This window comes from Tenrec ecaudatus, chromosome 16, assembly GCF_050624435.1.
Source record: "Tenrec ecaudatus isolate mTenEca1 chromosome 16, mTenEca1.hap1, whole genome shotgun sequence".
NCBI classification, from domain to species: domain Eukaryota; kingdom Metazoa; phylum Chordata; class Mammalia; order Afrosoricida; family Tenrecidae; genus Tenrec; species Tenrec ecaudatus.
In genome coordinates this window covers 84,664,082-84,683,325 of record NC_134545.1, presented here as the reverse complement: position 1 = coordinate 84,683,325, position 19,244 = coordinate 84,664,082, and the positions used below count along the sequence as shown (strand labels likewise).

Here is a 19,244-nt window from a genome sequence, read left to right as displayed (position 1 = left end):
GTGGGCTCCCCACTCACCTCCCTGCCCCCTTCTCCCCTCCCATGCCCCTCAAGAACTGTTGGTCCAGCCACTGTCTCCTTAAGACTGCCCATCCTGCTTTCTTGTATAGATCAACACCAAAAACAAAAACAAAATAATAACAATCATAAGTAAAGAGAAAAACCAAACCAAAGCAAAAAAAAAAAAGACAAAGAAAAAACATCAACATACAGATATCCACCAGAGGAACAGGGGTCATGACCTAGGGCCATCTTCTTGTTGAAAACAGTTTCCCATAGGTCCCATGGAGCTTTCAATGTCCTTCATCGCACCATCATCCAAAGGTAGCAGGGTTTTGTTTTTTCTAGTGTTCCATAGATAATGGACAATTGTAATATGCATCTGAAGCAGTTGAAAACACCATGGCTTTTGGGTCAGGTGCACATGAGTCCTCAAAGTGACATCTCTGCTTTTCAACACTCTAAAGCAGCGGTTCTCAACCTGTGGGCCGCCACCCTTTGGGGGTCAAATGACCCTTTCACAGGGGTTGCCCAATTCATAACTGTAGCAAAATGACAGTGATGAAGTAGCAACAAAAATGATTTTATGGTTGGGGTCACCACAACATGAGGAACTGTATTAAAGGGTGGGGCATTAGGAAGATTGAGAGCCACTGCTTTAAAGCAGGTGCAGAAGATTGACCCAATATACTGTATCATTTGATCTCTTGAGTGGTGTTCCCATGAGCATTGATTGTGGACTAATTGTGGATCCAAACAAGATGAAATCCTTGACAAATGCATGAATACTTTATATAAAAAGTGAAAAAGGTACAAATGACTATAGAGTAAAAATGAATTTCTTTCCCTTTTCTATACCCATAAAGACTTAAAGTCTTGGAAACTCACAGGGACAGTTCTACACTGTCCAATAAGGTTGCCATGAGTCAGAATCTACTTGAAGGCTGTGAGTTAGAAACCCTATTCAAAAAAATCAGAAAGCAACAAGTGTTGGAAAGGTTGTGGTGAGATAGGAACTGTCACTCACTGCTGGTGGACCTGTTCGTATGTATAGCCACTATGGACATGATTTGGCTGTATAAAAAATGGATAGAATTTGAGCTACCACACAACCCAGCAATCCGCCTTCTGGCCATATGCTCAGAAGAGGCAAGAAACAAACCATGGCCAGACATCTGTGCCCCAATGTTCATCGCGGTACAGTTCACAATTGGAAGGAGTTGGAAGCAACCCAAATTCCCATCAGCAGATGAAAGGATTAAACTGTGGTACATACATACAATGGAGTACTACGCATCTCTAAAAAGCAGTGATGAATGCATGAAGTACGTCACTCCATGGGAGGAACTGGAGGAAATTATGCTAACTGAAGTAAGCCAAGCATAAAAAGACAAGTACAACATGAGTCCACTGAGGTAAGCTTAAAAAAGAAATGCAAAAGGGGCATAGGGAAAAAGCTACTGTATACAAGCATTCCTGGGGTAAGGTCCAGGTAGTATGGCAGGGACCAGACCAAATCCATGGGTGCATATTGTAGCCAACTAAAAAGGAAAGGGGACAAAGGAAAAAAAAAAGAGAGAATTGGGTAGCTGGTAGAACAGGGCACTGATCCATCCAAGGGGAGGGTATTGCTTATATTTCCACAGGGAAAGAGGGACCAGACTTCAACCCGGTGGTCCGAGATGTGAATGAAACATACTGGCATGAAGCAGGGAACCCATAGAGAGGTCTGAGGACCTGGCCCCAATCCCAACTACATGGACACCCACCCATCCCCCAAGAAGAATTCACTTCAGAGGACAGCACTGAAGCTACAGCGCAGGGAGAGGGACATGTATGATCAGAGCACAAGCAGTAAAGGAAGGGGGAGGAAGAGAGAGTGGAGCACACCCTGGCCCACCAAGCCTTGAGGACGATATCCCTGCTCAGAGCAGCCAATGCACAAAGAGGGCCATATGGCTGACCCCACTAGGAGACATGACATCCCTCACTGACCCATAGCCCTACAGGGGACAACACTGGAGTCACAGTGTCGGAATTGTGCCTGATCTGACCCCATCCCCACGGAGGCAAAACACTAAGGGCATGCAACAGAACAGCAAGGGGAACAGAGCAAGGAAGTCCCCAGATGAGGGTGTAGCATCCCATCAGACTCTACTGGAAAACACTCCTAAAGGTCAACAAACAGACTGAACTCTTTACAGGCTTTTCTCTTTTTTGTCATTGGTTTTTTAGTTTTCTTTTGTTGCTTTGTTTTGCTCTGTCTTGTTTTCTGTGGATATTATTAACTCTGCAGGTCTATGTAGATAAGATAGGTGGATGAACAGTCTGGAGGAGAAAACAAAGGGTCTGATGGTTCCAGCAGGACATGGGAAAGGGGGAGGTTGGAAAATGGAAGTGGTGTTAACAAAACCAAGGACAAGGGAATAACAAGTGATCTAAAAGTAGTGGGAAGGAGGGTGTAAGAGGCCTGATAGGGATTGATCAATGACAATGTAACTGAGAGGATTCACTGAAACCCAAATGAAGGCTGAGCATGATAGTGGGACAAGAGGAAAGTCAAAGGAAATAGAGGAAAGCACTAGGAGGCAAAGGGCATTTATAGAGGTCTAAATACAGGCATGTACATATGTGACTATATTTACATGATGATAGGGAAATAGATCTATGTGAATATATTTCTAGGTTTAGTTAAGGTAGCAGACGGACATTGGGTCTATACTTGAGTACTCCCTCAAGGCAAGAACACTTTGTTCTATTAAATTGGCATTCCATGATTCTCACCTTTGGACACAATCACTGAAGACAAAGCAGGTGCATAAGCAAATGTGGTGAAGAAAGCTGAAGGTGCCTGGCTATCAAAAGATATAGTGTCTGGGGTCCTAAAGGCTTGAAGGTAAACAAGCGGCCATCTAGCTCAGAAGCAACAAAGCCCACATGGAAGCAGCACACCAGCCTGTGTGATCATGGGTGTCGAAGGGATCAGGGATCAGGCATCAAAGAACACACAATCATATCAGTGTGAATGAGAGGCAGTGCAGATTGGGGACGCAAAGCTCATCTGTAGGCAACTGGACACCCCCCGACAGAAGGTTTGCAGGGAGGCGACGAGCCAGTCAGGGTGCAGTGTAGCAACAATGGAACACACAACTTTCTTCTAGTTCTTAAATCCTCCCCCAACACTATCATGATCTCAAATTCTACCTTATAAATCTGGCTAGACCAGAGGATGTACATTGGTACAGCTAGGAACTGGAAACACGGGGAATCCAGGACAACTGATCCCTTCAGGACCAGTGATGAGAGTGGCGATACTGGGAAGGTGGAGGGAGGGTGAGGTGGAAAGGGGGAACTGATTACAAGGATCTACGTAGAATCCCTTCCCTGGGGGACGGACAACAGAAAAGTGGGTAAAGGGAGACGTCAGACAGTGTAAGATGTGACAAAATAGTAGTAATTTATAAATTATCAAGGGCTTATGAGGGAGGCGAGAAGAGGGAGAGAGGGGAAACACCAGGAGCTGATACCAAGGGCTCAAGCAGAACACAAATGTTTTGAGAATGATGAGGGCAACAAATGTATACATGTGCTTGACACAATGGATGCCTTGATGGATTGTGATAAGAGTTGTACGAGCCTCCAATACAATGATTTTATTTCAAGATTCCCTCCTTGGAGACGACACAATTTATACACTTTGTTTCATTTCATTCATTGCAATCTCTCATTTCCACACACTTAAAAGCTGTTTGTAATTCTTTCATCGAATTTTCACATTCTGGCCTTTGTACTTTCAGTGTTGGGGGTTGGGTTTTGCTCATGCCAACAGTGCCTGGGTCACCATGAGCTGGCAGCATCTCGGTGGCACACAGCAGTGGCTTTAGATGCTCATCTGGTTCCTCTGCCCCGAGTCCTTGGCTCTTGTGCATTACATGGCATTTCCCCTCAATTTGCCAGTTATCTTTTGACCTTGTGTCTTTGGGTAGATTTTTGTCTTATGTGCATGTAATTAAATTTATCCGTTCTTAAATTGGTCATCTCTTGTCCACTCCCACCTCTGCCCTCCTTTGGTCAATGTCAGGAAGGCTTTTGTCTTCTGACAGTCTCAACAACAACACAACATATTTCCCTTTAACTCAGTACGTTTATAGTTTAAGATTCAGCATGCGCACATCTGAGTCACCTGTAAGCTAGGAAGAGGGTTCTGTCCCTTTGTGAAGCTGTGAGAGCCGGCACTCCGTGGGGTGGGGGTGGGGGCTTGTGTTTTCAGGTGTCAGAAGTTTTCAGTCTTTCCCAGGGTGCATTTGAACACTTCTATGTGTGAGTGGGAATTATTCTTCATTTTCTTACAATTTTCTCCCTCATGCATGTTCTGGCTTACTTATGTAGGTTTGCCTGTATTTATTTCCAGCTCCACTGGGAGTTTGCCAATATCTCTTAAGTAATCGAGTCCCAGCAAGGTGTAAACAGTGACAACACTGGGCTCTTGCATGAAGACTGGCGTCTGTCCCCGGTACCTCAGAAGAAAGGCTTGGTGCTCAGCTTCAAAAGATACCGGCCAAGTGGGGTGGCCTTGAGGGTAACTGCTTTGGTGCTTACCGAATAATTCAGATTTCCCCTCCTGGGTAAAAGGAAAAAGGACATCTTTATCATGTCCTATGATCCCATGTGTATGTAGCTTTGTTTCTTAGGCCCGTCATCATTGATCTGCCTATCCAAGGAGCTGTATGTCACTGCCTTAATTTGACTATGGCTTTAGAGTATGTTTCAATGTTTGGCAGGAACTACTCCTGAGATTCTTTATTTCTCAGTGTTCCATATCAGATTTGGGATCTGTTCGTCTAGTACTAAGGAAAAATATCGGGTTGATATTTGGATTTAGATCTCATTATATACATAGATTGACTTATTTATAATGTTTGTTATCTCTTAGTAAAAGTTTAAAGTTTTCTTTCTTTAAATCAATCTCGTGAATCACTTGTTTGTTCCTAAGTGTTTTACCTTCTTTGTTGTTTTGAGTCATGAAAAACTTTCATTATCTCTTTTAAATGATTTTGTATTTTAGAGAGTAACCATCGTTTTTTTGCAAACATGATTGGTACCCAATTATTATCATCATTTTTGCAATGGCATTTCTTTTAATTCTCTTGCGTTTTCCAAGTGCTATTTTATGACCTGCAAGTCGGCCACCTTTAAATCATTTTATGTCTCTTGTTGCTTTCTATTTTCTGGTTCATAGTGAATAATAATGGTAATGGATGGGCTTGTCTTATTTCTGTTATTAAGGAGAATGGTTCTAGTCTTTTATTAATGAAATAATTGGGACATTTGCTTGAGAGATCTATTTTCTCTAATTAAATAGACATTCATCTATTCCTGGTCCATTGAAGGTTAAAATATCAAGAGTGAAGGCTGAACATTATCAAGTGCATTTTCTATACTGACTGGCTCGCATGATGTCGAATCATTCTGGTGTTCCTGTTGTAATATATAATACCATGCTAACTGGATGGTGCTTTTTAATGTAAAGCTAGGCCTTAGGTGGAAGAGCCCTGGAGGCATAGTGGTTGCACATTCAGCTGCTAACTACCAGGTGGGCAGTTCGAAAGTACCAGCCACTCTATAGGAGAAAGACGAGGCTTTCTAATCCCATAAAGAGTTGCAGTCTCAGAAAACCACCAGGGGGCCATTCTACCCTGTCCTGTAGGGCTGCCACGAGTCAGAATAGACTGGATGGCAGTGTGCTGTTCTGTTGTGTTGGGGACCTAAAGTGTTCAAGGGATCCTTGTTGGTGTAGTGGTGATGCGTTGGACTGTGATCCACATGGTCAGCAGTTCGAAACCACTAGCAGGTCTGAGGGAGAAAGACGGGGCTTTCGACTCCCATAAACAATTACAATACAAAAATAAATAAAAAAAACAATTACAATCTCAGAAACCCAAGAGGGTCGCCTTGAGTCAGCACTGACTCAGTGACAGTGAGATGTGTTAAAAGACTTCTCTACTGACCTTTGGGAGTATAGTAGCATTTTCAGACGGGGTTGACATCTTTTATGCCTCTTTTATGTTCGGAAAGAGGGGAAAGGTCAAATCCAAGCTCTTACTCACTACACAAGCCTGATGGCTTCCCCTGGATGCACACAGGCTAGTGTTCTATCCATAGGGACTTCCCGGGGTAGCGCTCCCTCCAATCGTCCTGGGAGGAGAGAGGTCCAAATAAAGGAAGGCGAGGCAGACTGGGCTCAAGTGGAGGCACATGTCCCATCCTTCCCTGTCCCTGTCTGTCTGTGTGTTGCTTGGCTCAGATTTCAGGTTCCAAGAGACTTATTCACCCAAATCGTTGCTCATTTGACATTGACACATTTGATATGAGCAGAGCAAGGAGCCTTGGAAGCCCTGGGCCAGCCTCCTGGATTCTACAAAGACAGAGAAGGACCCGCAGAGGGAAGGGGTTGTACCAGGGTCAATGGTCACAGTGAAAGCTTTCAAGCTCAGATTCTGTAACGCTGCCCTCTGCTCTTCCTGTGACTCAGTCACCAGTCTCTCTGACCCAGGAATGACACGTCCCACAGACCCTTCCAGGTCCCACAGAGTCCCTCCCACCCCGCCGGCTCTGCCAGGCTGGTCTGACCTTAGGGATGAAGTATGTCCTGAATTCCGTGTCCTTGGTCACGGAGTGGGGCAGATTACAGGGAAGGAGGGTGATGAATCTTTGTATCTCGTGCAACACAGCCTCCGTGTAGGGTAGCTTCGTCCTGTCCATCGTGCAGGGGCTTTGCTTGTGGCCAATCACCCGGTCAATTTCTTCATGCACTTTGGCTGCAGAGACATAAATCGAAAATGCCGCTCAGGGGTCTGTTCCCTGGAGACCCAGAAAGGCTTTGCCCGCCCCCAGAAAGGGGCCTGGAGAAGGGTCCCAAAGGCAGTTCCTAACCAGCACGCTGCCATGCTGCTGAGGGACTCTTCACTGTCCAGCTGGCTGCCAATAGGAGCCGTGGTGGTGCAGTGGTTACATGCTGGGCTGCTACCCACAGGGCCAGCAGTTCGAAACCACCAGCCGCTCCGCGGGAGAAAGGTGGGGATTTCTCCTCCTGTGAAGAGCTACCGGCTCAGGAATTCCCAGGGGCTGTCCGACCCTGCTCTAACGGGCCATTTTCAGGGGGCACCGACTTGATGGCAGTGAGTTTGGCTGTTTCTGGTTTGAGCATTTTTTGGCTTTAATAGGTTTGTTCTCATGTACAGGTGAGCAGCCAAGCGGGAGAGCTCTTGGCTTGTCCCCAATTCTTGGCCAAGCCCCTGCAGAGAGACCATGTTGAACGCTCACTCTGGTGGAGTCCTCTCTCTGTCAGCCGTACACTCTGTCCTACGCATTTCAGAGGGCTGGCAGGTTCTGTCTCTTTTATGCACGACACACACTGGCTTCTGAGGGTCTGAGCTCTGAGAGTAATGTTGGAGAAAATCGAACGAACATAAATTCGAAAAGCTTTGGATTTCAAGGGTGATTGGCGCCAGAAATCGTGCTTGGGGAGCCAGATCCCTTGTCAAGGTGTGAAAACATGGGCCCGCAAGGTAAAATAATATGTTAAGAGCCACTGTCAGGCAGCGGCAGGCAGAAAATGAGAAGTGTCCTCATCTAATTCGGGCTCCTTCTCTGGCTTTGTGTCTCAAAAATGAGGCATGGAATTCAGAAGACCCCTCCATTTGTAAGCTTCATTCAAAGTGTTGTGTGCTCAAGAGACTGCTTCATCTCATCAACGCCATCAGATGGGATTCTGATCTATAAAAGTAAACCCACAACGAACGGCCCATTGCTTGGTGTTCTACAGGCAGCAGATACCGGCCAGTGTCTCCCTCTCCTCCTCCCGGGCCCTGACCCCATCTTTCCATGGCTCTTAGGGAGTTTGATGTACCTTCCACTGCTGGGTGTTTCATTAGCAGCAGGAGGCCGAATCTCAGGGTGCTACTCGTTGTCTCTGTTCCCGCCACAAACAAATTAGATCCACAAGCTGCCAAGTTCCTCAAGTTAAATTCAGATGCCGGATTGTCTTTCTCCTGAAAGTGGAAGAGTTCGTGGCCACATGAGTTCAAGAGACTGTGACTCCTTTACTTTGGACATGTCGTTGGGAAGACCAATGCTGAGAAAGGACAGGCACGTCTGGTCAAGCAGGGGGTCAGCTAAGAGGGGAGAGATGGATTGACTCAACAGCCACAGGCATGGCTTCCCAAGCCTCGTGGTGATGGCCCAGAACCAGGCAACGCATTCTGTCAGACATCAGGCTGGCACGAGTCAGCGCCGACGTGGCCGTAACCAGCAGCACATTATTCATGAGGGCAGCGTCTGCTATCGCTATGAGATACCAAAATATCCATCATTACCTACATGGTGTAACTATGCCCGCGTGCTGTACTTGCATGGAATGACGGGTACGGGGCCTGGGTATGACAGCGCAGGGGGTACCTGCTCCATCTTGTTCAGGAAACAATCAATGTAGTCCCGAGGGTTGTTCGGATCCAGAGACTCCTGATGTTCCTTGACTTTCTCCAGGATGAAATCCCTCATGTCCTGAGTTCTTTTTATGAATGCTCTGTGCTCTCCAGGAAGATGTTTTATAAGGTTTGGCCAGAGATTATACAACTGAAAATGGGGAGAAACAAAGGGGATATGTGTGTACACACACACACACACACACACACACACACACACACACAGGAGATTCAGTTTGTGAAAGGAGACCAGCTTATGGAATGGAACACCTAACCCTCTGAGCTATCTGACCATGCAGCATCCTTCCCCGGCTTTCATAAAGAAAAGTGAATTCTGAGCCTCCCATTCAAGGAGTCGCCCTTCCCCATCTGCTTGCTCAGTTCAACTGCGCCTGGCCACAGCGGACAATAGGATGTTAGGGACCTTACAAGAAACTTGAGAGCAGAATGTTCTGCCTTCTTTTGTCTGAGTAAACCCATGGTGGGAAGCAGAGGGCAACGTGGCCTCGATGCTGGGCTAAGTGATCTGCAGTCCTCCATCCTGCCAAGATTGAGGGAAGGTGGCCTGCCCACGTTGGCACTTGCTCCCTGGAGTGGGTCAGCAGCTCCTCCCCCCTCCTTCTGAAGGCATTCTGAGTCAGGAAGAGAACCCCAAGTGCAGAGACAGTCTTAGCCTCACCTGGATTGATCGAGAGTTGAGGCACCTGAAATTTTCATTTAGCAAATTCATCAGGTGCAGGAATCTCTCATCAGTGTACTGGAAACGCTCGTTGAAGAGGATGGAGCAGATCACATTACAAGGAGCACAGGAGAAGATGAAGGAGGGGTCAAAGGGCTGGGCTGGTGTAAGAGAAGAACAGCTCTCACATGGAGAAAGGGCAACATCCTGCTGTGTCATCCCAAGCACAAGACCTCTTCTGCTCAGGTGAAGACACAGTCAGGGCGACGTACGATCACCCTGTTCCTAAGACTGACCGCAGTGCTCCAGGAACAGCACCCCTGCTGTCAAGTTGGTTCGGACTCACAGCGACTCCACGGGTGTTCCAGAAGGACTGTGATCCGTAGGGATTTTAATGGCTGACTTTGTGGAGAGGTTACCAGGCCTTTAGGCTGAGCACATTAACCATTTGCACCACCCAGGACTTCCCAGTCTAATAACAGCACCCATCGTGTCATGCAGTATTGAACGCATGCTGCATATTCTGTACAAGCAAAGCCACCAGCCTGCACCAGGTGAGAAAGTGGGGCTTTCTACTCTTGGAAAAACAGTGACAGTCTGCGACACCCACAGGGGCAGCTCTTCCCTGTCCTACGGAGGCGCTATGAGTGGCATAGACGTGAAGGCGGGGAGCTTTGGAGGATTATGGACATGTTTTCTATCACTCAATTCTCGTTCTGATGTCTGACTTATAGCCCTATTTGTTTAGGATGAGGAAAATGTCCTAGTGGAGCTAAGTTCCGTGTCAGTATGTCTGGACTCGTAGTGCTCAGGGGGCCCTAGGGACACAGTGTTTAAAGCAGGAGGCTGCTAACCAAGAGGTGGGTAGTGAAGACACCCCCCAGCGTCTCCATTAGAGGGAGCTGTGCAGTCTGCTTCCATCAAGAGTGACAGCCATGGAGAAGCTGTGGAACAGTGATGCTCTGTCCCCCAGGGTGGCTGTGCGGTGGAATGGCCTCTCCAAGGGTGGGGCTGGGTCTGGTTGGGTAAGAGCCCCTGTTGGGACATCAGCCAAGACACAAGGAAGCCAGGGTCCTGACTCACTATCCATCCCACTCCTTTCTCTGCACTAACTCATCAGATCAGATGCTGGGCTGGGACCCTCACTGATGCCGCTGATTCTGACTCGGCCAGCATAGAACCGTCCAGGTGGGTCTCCAAGACTGCGGATCTTTCCTGTAATGGAAAGAGTCGGGTTTCTCCTGAGGAGCAGCTGGTGGTTTCAAACTACCGACCTTGCTGCTTCGCAGCTGTGGTAGATATATAATCGTTTGTCAGTTGGAGGATTAAGAGTGGAGGGGTGGAGTCTAGCTGTCAAGCAGATCATATTCAATGAGACCTCTGTGTGGGCGTGGCCTTCTCCTGAGTATTCTGGGAAATCTGGTATTTTCCTCCTTGGAGACGGGAGAGACTCTCACTACTTCACATCCTGGGAGACAAAACCGCTGACAAGACGCATGAACCCTCCCTGATGCAGAGACCTCTGTCAGCGCCGAGATGTTTCCAATGCCACTGGACCCAGCGACTGGCCTGTGATCTACATTCGGCATCACGGCATGTGTTTCGTGAGTCAGAGGGGGACTTTCTAGATTAGTATCAGTCATATGGGCTAATATCGGACTTAGGGACTTGATCTGGACTGGGCTGAGATGTTTTCTCAATGTTCAATTGCTCTTGTATATAAATCTCTTTGTAATTCACAGGAGTGTCTCTATGAATTTGTTTCTCTAGTCTACCTGGACTAACACGGCAGGCACCTCCTAAGTGCCTCCCCAAGGAGGATCGTGTAGGTCAGTGTGGGTGGCTCATCCTTGCTCCCAAAGGTCTGCTGAGAGAGATTCACCCTTTGTGTTCCGGAGCTCCTCCACAAGGCACCGGGCTTCCTCCTGGATCCTCTCCTCGATGCTCCTCTTCCCCATTCCAAAGTTCCTCAGGGTCAGGAGGGAGAAGCGCCGCATCTGCTTCCACCTCTCTCCTTGACTGAAAACGATTCCTAGGGGAAAGAGCAAAGACCCAGAAAGCACTTTGTGTCCTAGAGCCATTGTTCCCGAGGGCCCATCTCTTGTGTCCACCCCTGATGCCCCAGGGCCCCTTCTCCGGCAACGTAAGGGCACACATGATCTGTGGTTTCGACCAAGTTTTGTGATAAAGAAAAACCAAGCCAAGCTGTTGTCAGAACGGGAAGATGGTAGCATTGGACGGGGCGACTATTGGCAGGTGGAGCGCATTCCCACACATGGGTTTGTTCCTTCCATCTGACTGTGTGAAAGGTCGTTATAAATGGCACGTGAGCTCACGACACCCCTTCCCCTGGGCTCTGGTTTCACACTTCCCTCTCTCAGAGGAATTGGTTTCACAGGAGATCTGTGATCTTCTCACTAAACTCACCACACCATTTTGTGTCCCCATTTTGCTCCTGGCTCCCAATTTTGTCCCTGCCCTGTTTCCTTCTTTGAGTGTCTGGCTCTCCTTTCACACTCATTTCTAAAAGCTTATCTGTGAAGCCTTCTTGAGACTCTTCTGCAGGAGGGAATCTTCCTTAAGCTTGTTTTCCCCCTGTCTTTTAATGTCTCAGTGCAAGTTCTCTTTTCTACCTTGAATTTCATAATTTGATTCCTGCCGTGATTTCTCTTCAGAGGTTTGGTCTCCTGTAGTTAGGTATCTGACTGACCTCTCCAAATACTCCCTGGGATGCATGGCCCTTTACCTTGCACCTAGTTCAACATGCAATGAGTTCAATATCTGTTTCGTATCCCCTAAATCAGCAAGCATGTAGAGATTGTATAAATTTTCCACGATGCTACATATTTTGAAAATTTAAGGATTACTTAGAGAAAATGATTAAAACTGTCTCTGACCCATTGATTGCTCTTCTAAAAGTTGCAGAAAGAAATAGTTCTACAAAGGTATACAGATGGATGCTGCGACGCTCTCCGTACCAACTTAAGGAAATTGTAAGCCATTTAGACAATAACAACAGGGCAATTGTTTGCGCGGCTACCGTAAATGAACACTAAAAAGGAACCACACCCACTGCCATGAAGGTGGTGCCAGTCCCTAGTGGTTCCACAGGACAGCGGAGCAGGGTCTCACAGGGCTTCCCAGGCTGTGTACCTGGATGGAAGCAGACCACCAATCGTCAACCCTCAGACAAGCTGTTGGGGTCAAACCGTCCACCTCTCAGTTAATAGGCAAGTGCTGCAACCATGGAACCACTAGGGGTCCTCAGTCAACCCTTCCAAACCCACTGCCTCTGAATTGATTCTGACTCCTAGCGACTCGACAGAGCAGAGCAGAGGTGCTGCCGGGGGTTTCCAAGGCTATCATGTTCAGGGGTGTACACGGACTCATCTGTCTCCCATGGATCGACTTGTGGGTTTGAACCATCAACTTTCCAGCTGACCACACAGTGCTCAGCCCCCAGTACACCCAGGCTCCTCCAAGTCAGCATCAGTCATCCACAAACTAAGCCGTCGGCGAAATGATTATTCTGAAAACGATGTAGAAATACATGAAACGATATGAGTATCCTAAAAGAGATCCGTTAGCCAACGTTTCTGTGTACCTTCACTACGGCTGTGTAAAATGCATGGCAGCATCTGGAGGATGATACGTGCAAGTCGCCGTGTGCAGTGCATGGCGGCAGGTTACTTAGTGCTTACGGCCTCCACACTTAGACACTGCGTCCACAGCTCTGCTCCCACACGCTCTATCCTAGAAACGTCCTTTACTCCTATCGCCTCTGATTCTGCATCTGTGTGCAAATTAAAGAGTACATTCCTCCTGGGAACACTATGTTGATGAAATACGATAATATCCATAACACATTCAACTATGTATGTGGTATATAAAAATACTCAATGAATATTAATATCATAACTATTGTTATTTGATGCTTAGGTGTAGTTTTTTTAAAAATGCTTAAACATAGAAATATTTCATTATATTCACAAATTCTGAGGGTCAGTAATTCGGACAGGGCTCAGCAGGGATGTTTGTCCCTTCTCCACATGGTCCAGAGCCATGGTGGGCCATGATTCTCCAGTATGGGAGTCATGAGGCAGCTTGACAGTTAGCACTCCATGATGTAATCATCTCCACGATCAGATTTGCTATGAAATGCCAATCAGTTGACATGGAGTTTCCTCAGTAGAGTGGCCTGCATCCAACATGAGGGGTCTTTTAAAAGTTAATGGGAAAGTAGAATTAAAACATGGAATTTTCCCCAGAAACCTTTTGAAATCCCTTCCTCAAGATGAATGCTCTGGCAGAGTCCGCCAGCCTTTTGCTCTCTCTAAATCCTGCATCTGGCTCCTCATCTGACATCGCGGTTTGAGACTTGAGACGGCGGCCTACTGCATGGCCCACCAATGTCGGACGGATCAGCCTCGACGGCCCATGAGCCAGCAGCCTGCGGCCTGACCGGCCAGTCTGGGTTCATCCACTCATTGTAGAGACAGGTGCACACGCGGTTTCTGTGGAATGAAGCTGTGCTTCCCTGACCTGGGTCTCCAGTTGTGGTGACTTTTTATTTCCCATGTGACACATGGTATGCACATGTAGCATCAGTTTCTTATTTACATGTGTGTGTGCGTGTGTGCATGTCCAGAGCCTTGGTGGCTTAATAGTTACACATTGGGCTGTTGAGCACAAGGTCAGCAGTTTGAAACCCCCAGTCACCCCTTGGGCAAAAGGCAAAATTGTCTGCTCTTGAAATATTTAGTCTTGGAAACCCACAGGGGCAGTTACTCCGAGCCATCCGGTCAGTTCTGATTCACGGCGACCCTACATACAGCAGAACTGCGCCCCCTCCCCCCACGGGTCCTGCTCCGTCCTCACAGTGGTTCTGATGCTGGAGCCCATTGGTGCAGCCGCTGTGTCAGTCCATCTTGAGGAGGGTCTCCCTCTTTCTCACTGCCCCTCTCCTTTACCAAGCATAATGTCCTTCTCCAGGGACCGGACTCCCCTGACCACACGTCCAAAGCACATGAGATGAATCTCGTCATCCTTGCCTCTTACAAGTTTTCTGGCTGGCCTTACCCCAACCCGACGTGGTTCTGCTTTTGGCAGTCCAGCGGGCTTCAGTGCTCCTCATTCGCACCATCGCGCAAAGCATCCTCATCCCATGTCCAACTCTCTCGTGCCTAAGACGTCAACAAGCTGCACAACTTATTTTTAAATTGAATCGCCTCAGTGCATCCCAACAAGTTTGTTGTATTTGCACTCCTCAGTGAAGGAATGTATGTCTAGTTATACTTTCTATTTCTTTTAAAAATCATTTTATTCATACATCCATCCATTGTGTCAAGCACATTTGTTGCCACCATCATTCTCAAATTGTTTTCTTCCTACTTCAGCCCTTGGTATCAGCTCTTCTTTTTTCCCCTCTCTCAATCTCCCTCTGTCACAACCCCTTGATAACTTATAAATTATGATTATTTTGTCATGTCTCCCTTCACTCACTTTTCTGTTGTCTGTCTCCCAGGGAATAGGTTATACATAGTTCATTGTGATTGTTTCCCCCTTTCTATACCACCTTCCCTCCCGGTATCACCCCTCTTAACACTGGTCCTGAGGGGTTCATCCGTCCTGGCTTCCTTGTGTTTCCAGCTCTTATCTGTACTAGTGTACATCCCCTGGTCTAGCTGGATTTGTAAGGTAGAATTGGGATCATGATAATGATGTGGAAGAAGCATTGAAGAACTAGAGGAAAGCTGTGTGTTTCATTGGTACTACACTGCATTCTGAATGGCTCATCTCCTCCCTACAACCCTTCTGTAAGGGGATGTCCAGGTGGGTTTCCAGTCTCCATTCCACTCTGCATACCCCTCATTCACAATTATATGATTTTTTGTTCTTTGATGCCTGATACCTGATCCCAGCGACACCTCACGATCACACAGGCTGGTGTGATTCTTCAATATGGGCTTTGTTGCTTTTCAGCTAGATGGCCACTTATTTATTATTAAGTCTTTTAGATCCCAGATGCTATCTCTTCTGATAGCTGGGGACCATCAGCTTTCTTCACCACATTTGCCAATGCGCCCATTTTGTCTGCAGTGACCGTATTCAGAAGGTGAGCATCATGGAATGCCAGTATAATAAAGCTGCGGCCTGCACCAGGGAACCTTCCTGTCCCAGAGAGTCCAGGCTTCTCCCCTGGGTCCCTAACTCTGACCAGGACGCCTCTCAGGGTTACCGGGCCACTTCCTATCTGATACGTGGGGACAGAGACCAGGAGACATCCTTCTCCCTTTACCCATACCCCTTGCAGTTTGAGAAAACATGGGAAATGCTCTGTCTAAGTCTCCTAAGGATAGTCCTTTGGGATGCTTGCTGGCCAATCTCACCAAGCTGGGCCTGGCTCCAGACATTCACCCCAAATGTCTAGTCTTTTTCTGTAACCAAGTGTGGCTACAATACCAATTAGACAATGGGTCTAACTGGCCAGAAATTGGTACTTTCGATTTTAACATTCTCTGCGACCTCTACAATTTTTGTCAACAAACTGACAAGTGGTCAGAAGTCCCATATGTTCAGGGCTTTTTCTTTTTTTCCTCCCATCCCTCTCTACTACCTGTCGCCCTGCTCAAGTTCTCTTTGCCAAACGCTCTCGTAATCAGGCCCCTGAGCGTGCTCCCCCTCATCTTTCTCTGAACCCTCTGAATCCTTTTCTGCACCCCCAGTAAAATCTCCTCCAAATTCTGAGTGTCCCTCACTACCACCTCCTTCTGCTACCCTCTCACTCCCAGAAACTGAGGCGGCTGCATCCCCAACACTTTTGCCCTCTCTGAAGCCCCGAACCCTTCAGACTCCCTAGAATCTCTCTCTCTCTCCCCCTTTCCTGGCTTCCTCCATACTCAACCTCCTCTGAAGCGACACCCGAAACCTCCCAAATTCTCCCATTGCCAGCTACACCTGTTCCCACCATACCCTTGTCTGTCCGCTCCAGGAGGTTGCGGGGGCAGAAAAGCCAGTCAGGGTCCATACACTGTTCTCCCCAATGGACCTCTCCCAAATAAAAAAGTGGTAAGTGTTTTCTCACAAAACCCTATCACCTTTATTAAAGAGTTCCAATTCCTTACTCAGGCTTAGGACCTCACTTAACATGATATTTAAACTTTACAAAGCTGAGGATGGCCCTCAGACCCCCTTCCATGACCTGGTCAATATGGCATTTAAAGGTTTAACTCCTGAGATGAACAGGCTAAGGCAGTTTATGAATCCCAAGCCCACCAAGGGGCAAGCGGGCAAGCCCAAGTCTTGATTGCCGCCCTGAGGTCAACTGGAGGGGTCAGAAGACACCAGGCAGCAACAACTCTAACCATGCCTCTAACTGGCCCCTGCCAGGACCTTGTTTTAAATATGACACTGGGCTAAACATTGCCCACAGCCCCGACTACCAAGTAAACCTTGTCCGCTATGCGGTCAGCGGGGCCATTGGGGAAGCGACTACCCCTCGGTGCCTAGCCACAGAGCCACAGAGGGACTGTCCCTCCAAACCCCGACCCACCATTAGCACTGCTGTTCCTGGCCACCAAAGATGATTGAAGACACCCTGACTCAATGAACCCGGTGACCCTCGCTGAGCCTCAGGCAACAATCAAGGTAGTGGGTAAACTAGTCTCCTTTTTGGTGGACACAGGAGCTGCCTTCTCTGTCCACCCTTCCTTCTCAGGCCCCACCTCTCCTTTCCTGGTCATGGTTGTAGGTATAACCCCTAGTGACACATCCTTTGTTCTAGATATAGAAAACTCCCCTCTTTAACACTCCTTTTTACTAATGCAGTAATGACTTGCACTGTTACTAGGTAGAAATCTCCTTTCCGAGTTGGGAGTTAGTTTTCAGTGGAGCTGTTTGCTATCCACTTCTCCCTCCCCAACTTCCTTTTGCTAACGGTTTGCACCACTGAACCTCAGTCTGCACCCTCCCCCAACCCACTTCCACATTATGTAAACCCAGAAGTGTGGAACACTTCCCAATCTGTTGTTGCAAGACATCACCACCCTGTTTTTATTCACCTTAAAAATCCATCCACCTTCCCATCTTGCTCCCAATTTCTAATCTCCTTCACTCACCCTAAGGGCCTGAAGCTGATCATTCAACACCTTGTCAGTAACCAACTCATTGTACCTGCTCACTCTCCATGTAATACCCCTGTCTTGCGTGTCAAGAAGGCAGAGGGGTCCTATCACCTAGTACAGGACTTGTGTCTTATCAATGAAGTCATAGTCCCCATCCACCCTGTAGTCCCTAACACATACACTGTTCTGTCCCGCATTCCACCTATACAACCCATTTTACTGTACTCGATCTAAAAGATGCTTTCTTTACAATTCCCCTGGACCTTGCTTCTAGTTTCTCTTTGCCTTCACTTGGGAGGACCCAGACACCGGAACTGCCTCTCAGGATACGTGGTCCATTTTACATCAGGGCTACCGCAACTCCCCCTACTTGTTTGGCCAAGCGCTAACCATTGACCTCTTACACTGTCCTCTCCACCGTCCACCTTGCTAGAGTACACAGATGACCTGCCACTGTGTAGCCCATCCAAAACCAGTTCACTAGAACACACACCCAAGTCGTAAACTACTTAGCTTCCAAAGGCTACCAAGTGCTACACGCTAAGGCCCAACTCTCTCACCCAACCATTACCTACTTAGCCCTACAACTTACTCCCACCACCCGGGAACTCACAGCAGACCAGCGCCAAGTGGTGAGAGAGCTCTGAGCTCTAGAAACCACACACCAAATACTTTCCTACTTAGGCTTTGTAGGATTTTTCTGACACTGGATTCCTAACTTCTCCTTATTAGTTAAACCACTCTACGAAGCTGCTAAGGCTACTCCTGTTGGTCCTTTAGACCCTCCCCAGTTAGCCAAAGCAGCCTTTAACAAACTCCAACATACTATCCTTCTATCCCCACCTTTACATTTACCAAATCTTTTTTTACTTTGCACAGATGCAAAACAAGGTATAGCAATTGGAGTCCTAACAGTCCTTGGGTCCTGCTCTACCCCATGTAGCTTATCTGTACAAACAGTTAGATACAACAGTCAGAGGCTGGCAATGGTGGCTCTGGGCCATGGCGGCAGCTGCCCCCCTTACCAAAGAAGGCCTCAAGCTAACATTGTGAGAGGCTATCCAGACGTTATCCACCCACAAACTGCAGGACCTCCTCTCACATAGAGTCCTCTTTTTGCTGTCTTCAAGCCGCTTACAGGAAATCCCAATCATGTTTATTGAAAACACAAGAAAATGTTTATTGGGAACCCTGTGCCACGCTCCCTCTTTAAACCCAGCAACCCTGGCCTCATCTCCCAGACATGCCAGAACCTAGCAGTCACTCCTGTCCACAAGGAATTGAAGAACTAGCACTACCCTGACCTAAACTCTCAGACCAACCCTATTCTAATCCAGATCTGACTTTGTTTGATGATGGTAGCTCTGTTGTAGACACCCAAGGACAATGAGCAGCCCCCTATACTGTTGTCTCCCTTGACCAGGTCTGGGAAGTTGCATGTTTCCCAGTCAGGACCACCTCTAAAAAAGCAGAGCTCATTTCTCTCACTCGAACTCTCCACTTAGCTAAAAGAAAAACAGCTAATATCTATTCAGACTCTAAGTATGTGTTCCTCATAGCTCACTGTCACGCCACCATTTGGAAAAAACAGGGATTTCTTACAACCAAGGGGTCCCTCATTGTAAACAGTAAATTAATAGCTAATCTCTTACGGGCTCTTCAGCTACCAACAAAAGTGGCTATAATCCATTGCAGAGAACACCAGACCTATAACTCACTTGTCACACTGGGCAAGGACAAAGCAGACACTACTGCAAGGGACCTCCCTACCAGCCCTGCTAACCCAGCTCCAATTCTCTGCATTACCATCCCTGAGGTCCAATCCTCTTACACACGCCAAGAAGAAGCCACCCTAACCCAGAAGAGGGGACAGAAAACCCTGAAGTTATTCGCAGCCAAATAGCATTACCAACACAGCAAGCTGAACACCTCCTACACCAAACACATACCTTTCTACACA

At 47.5% G+C, this 19,244-nt stretch overlaps 1 protein-coding gene across 1 annotated transcript in view; it reads right to left on the bottom strand.

The window, feature by feature from the left end:
- Nucleotides 1–19,244, bottom strand: part of LOC142428830 (cytochrome P450 2C23-like) — a 39,251-nt gene that overhangs the window by 5,035 nt on the left and 14,972 nt on the right. The window contains exons 3-7 of the mRNA XM_075533712.1: nt 11,044–11,193; nt 9,162–9,322; nt 8,457–8,633; nt 7,909–8,050; nt 6,630–6,817 (exon numbers count right to left, since the gene is read on the bottom strand). Coding sequence (XP_075389827.1) covers nt 6,630–6,817; nt 7,909–8,050; nt 8,457–8,633; nt 9,162–9,322; nt 11,044–11,193 — 818 coding nt within the window. The remainder of the gene's footprint in view (nt 1–6,629; nt 6,818–7,908; nt 8,051–8,456; nt 8,634–9,161; nt 9,323–11,043; nt 11,194–19,244) is intronic.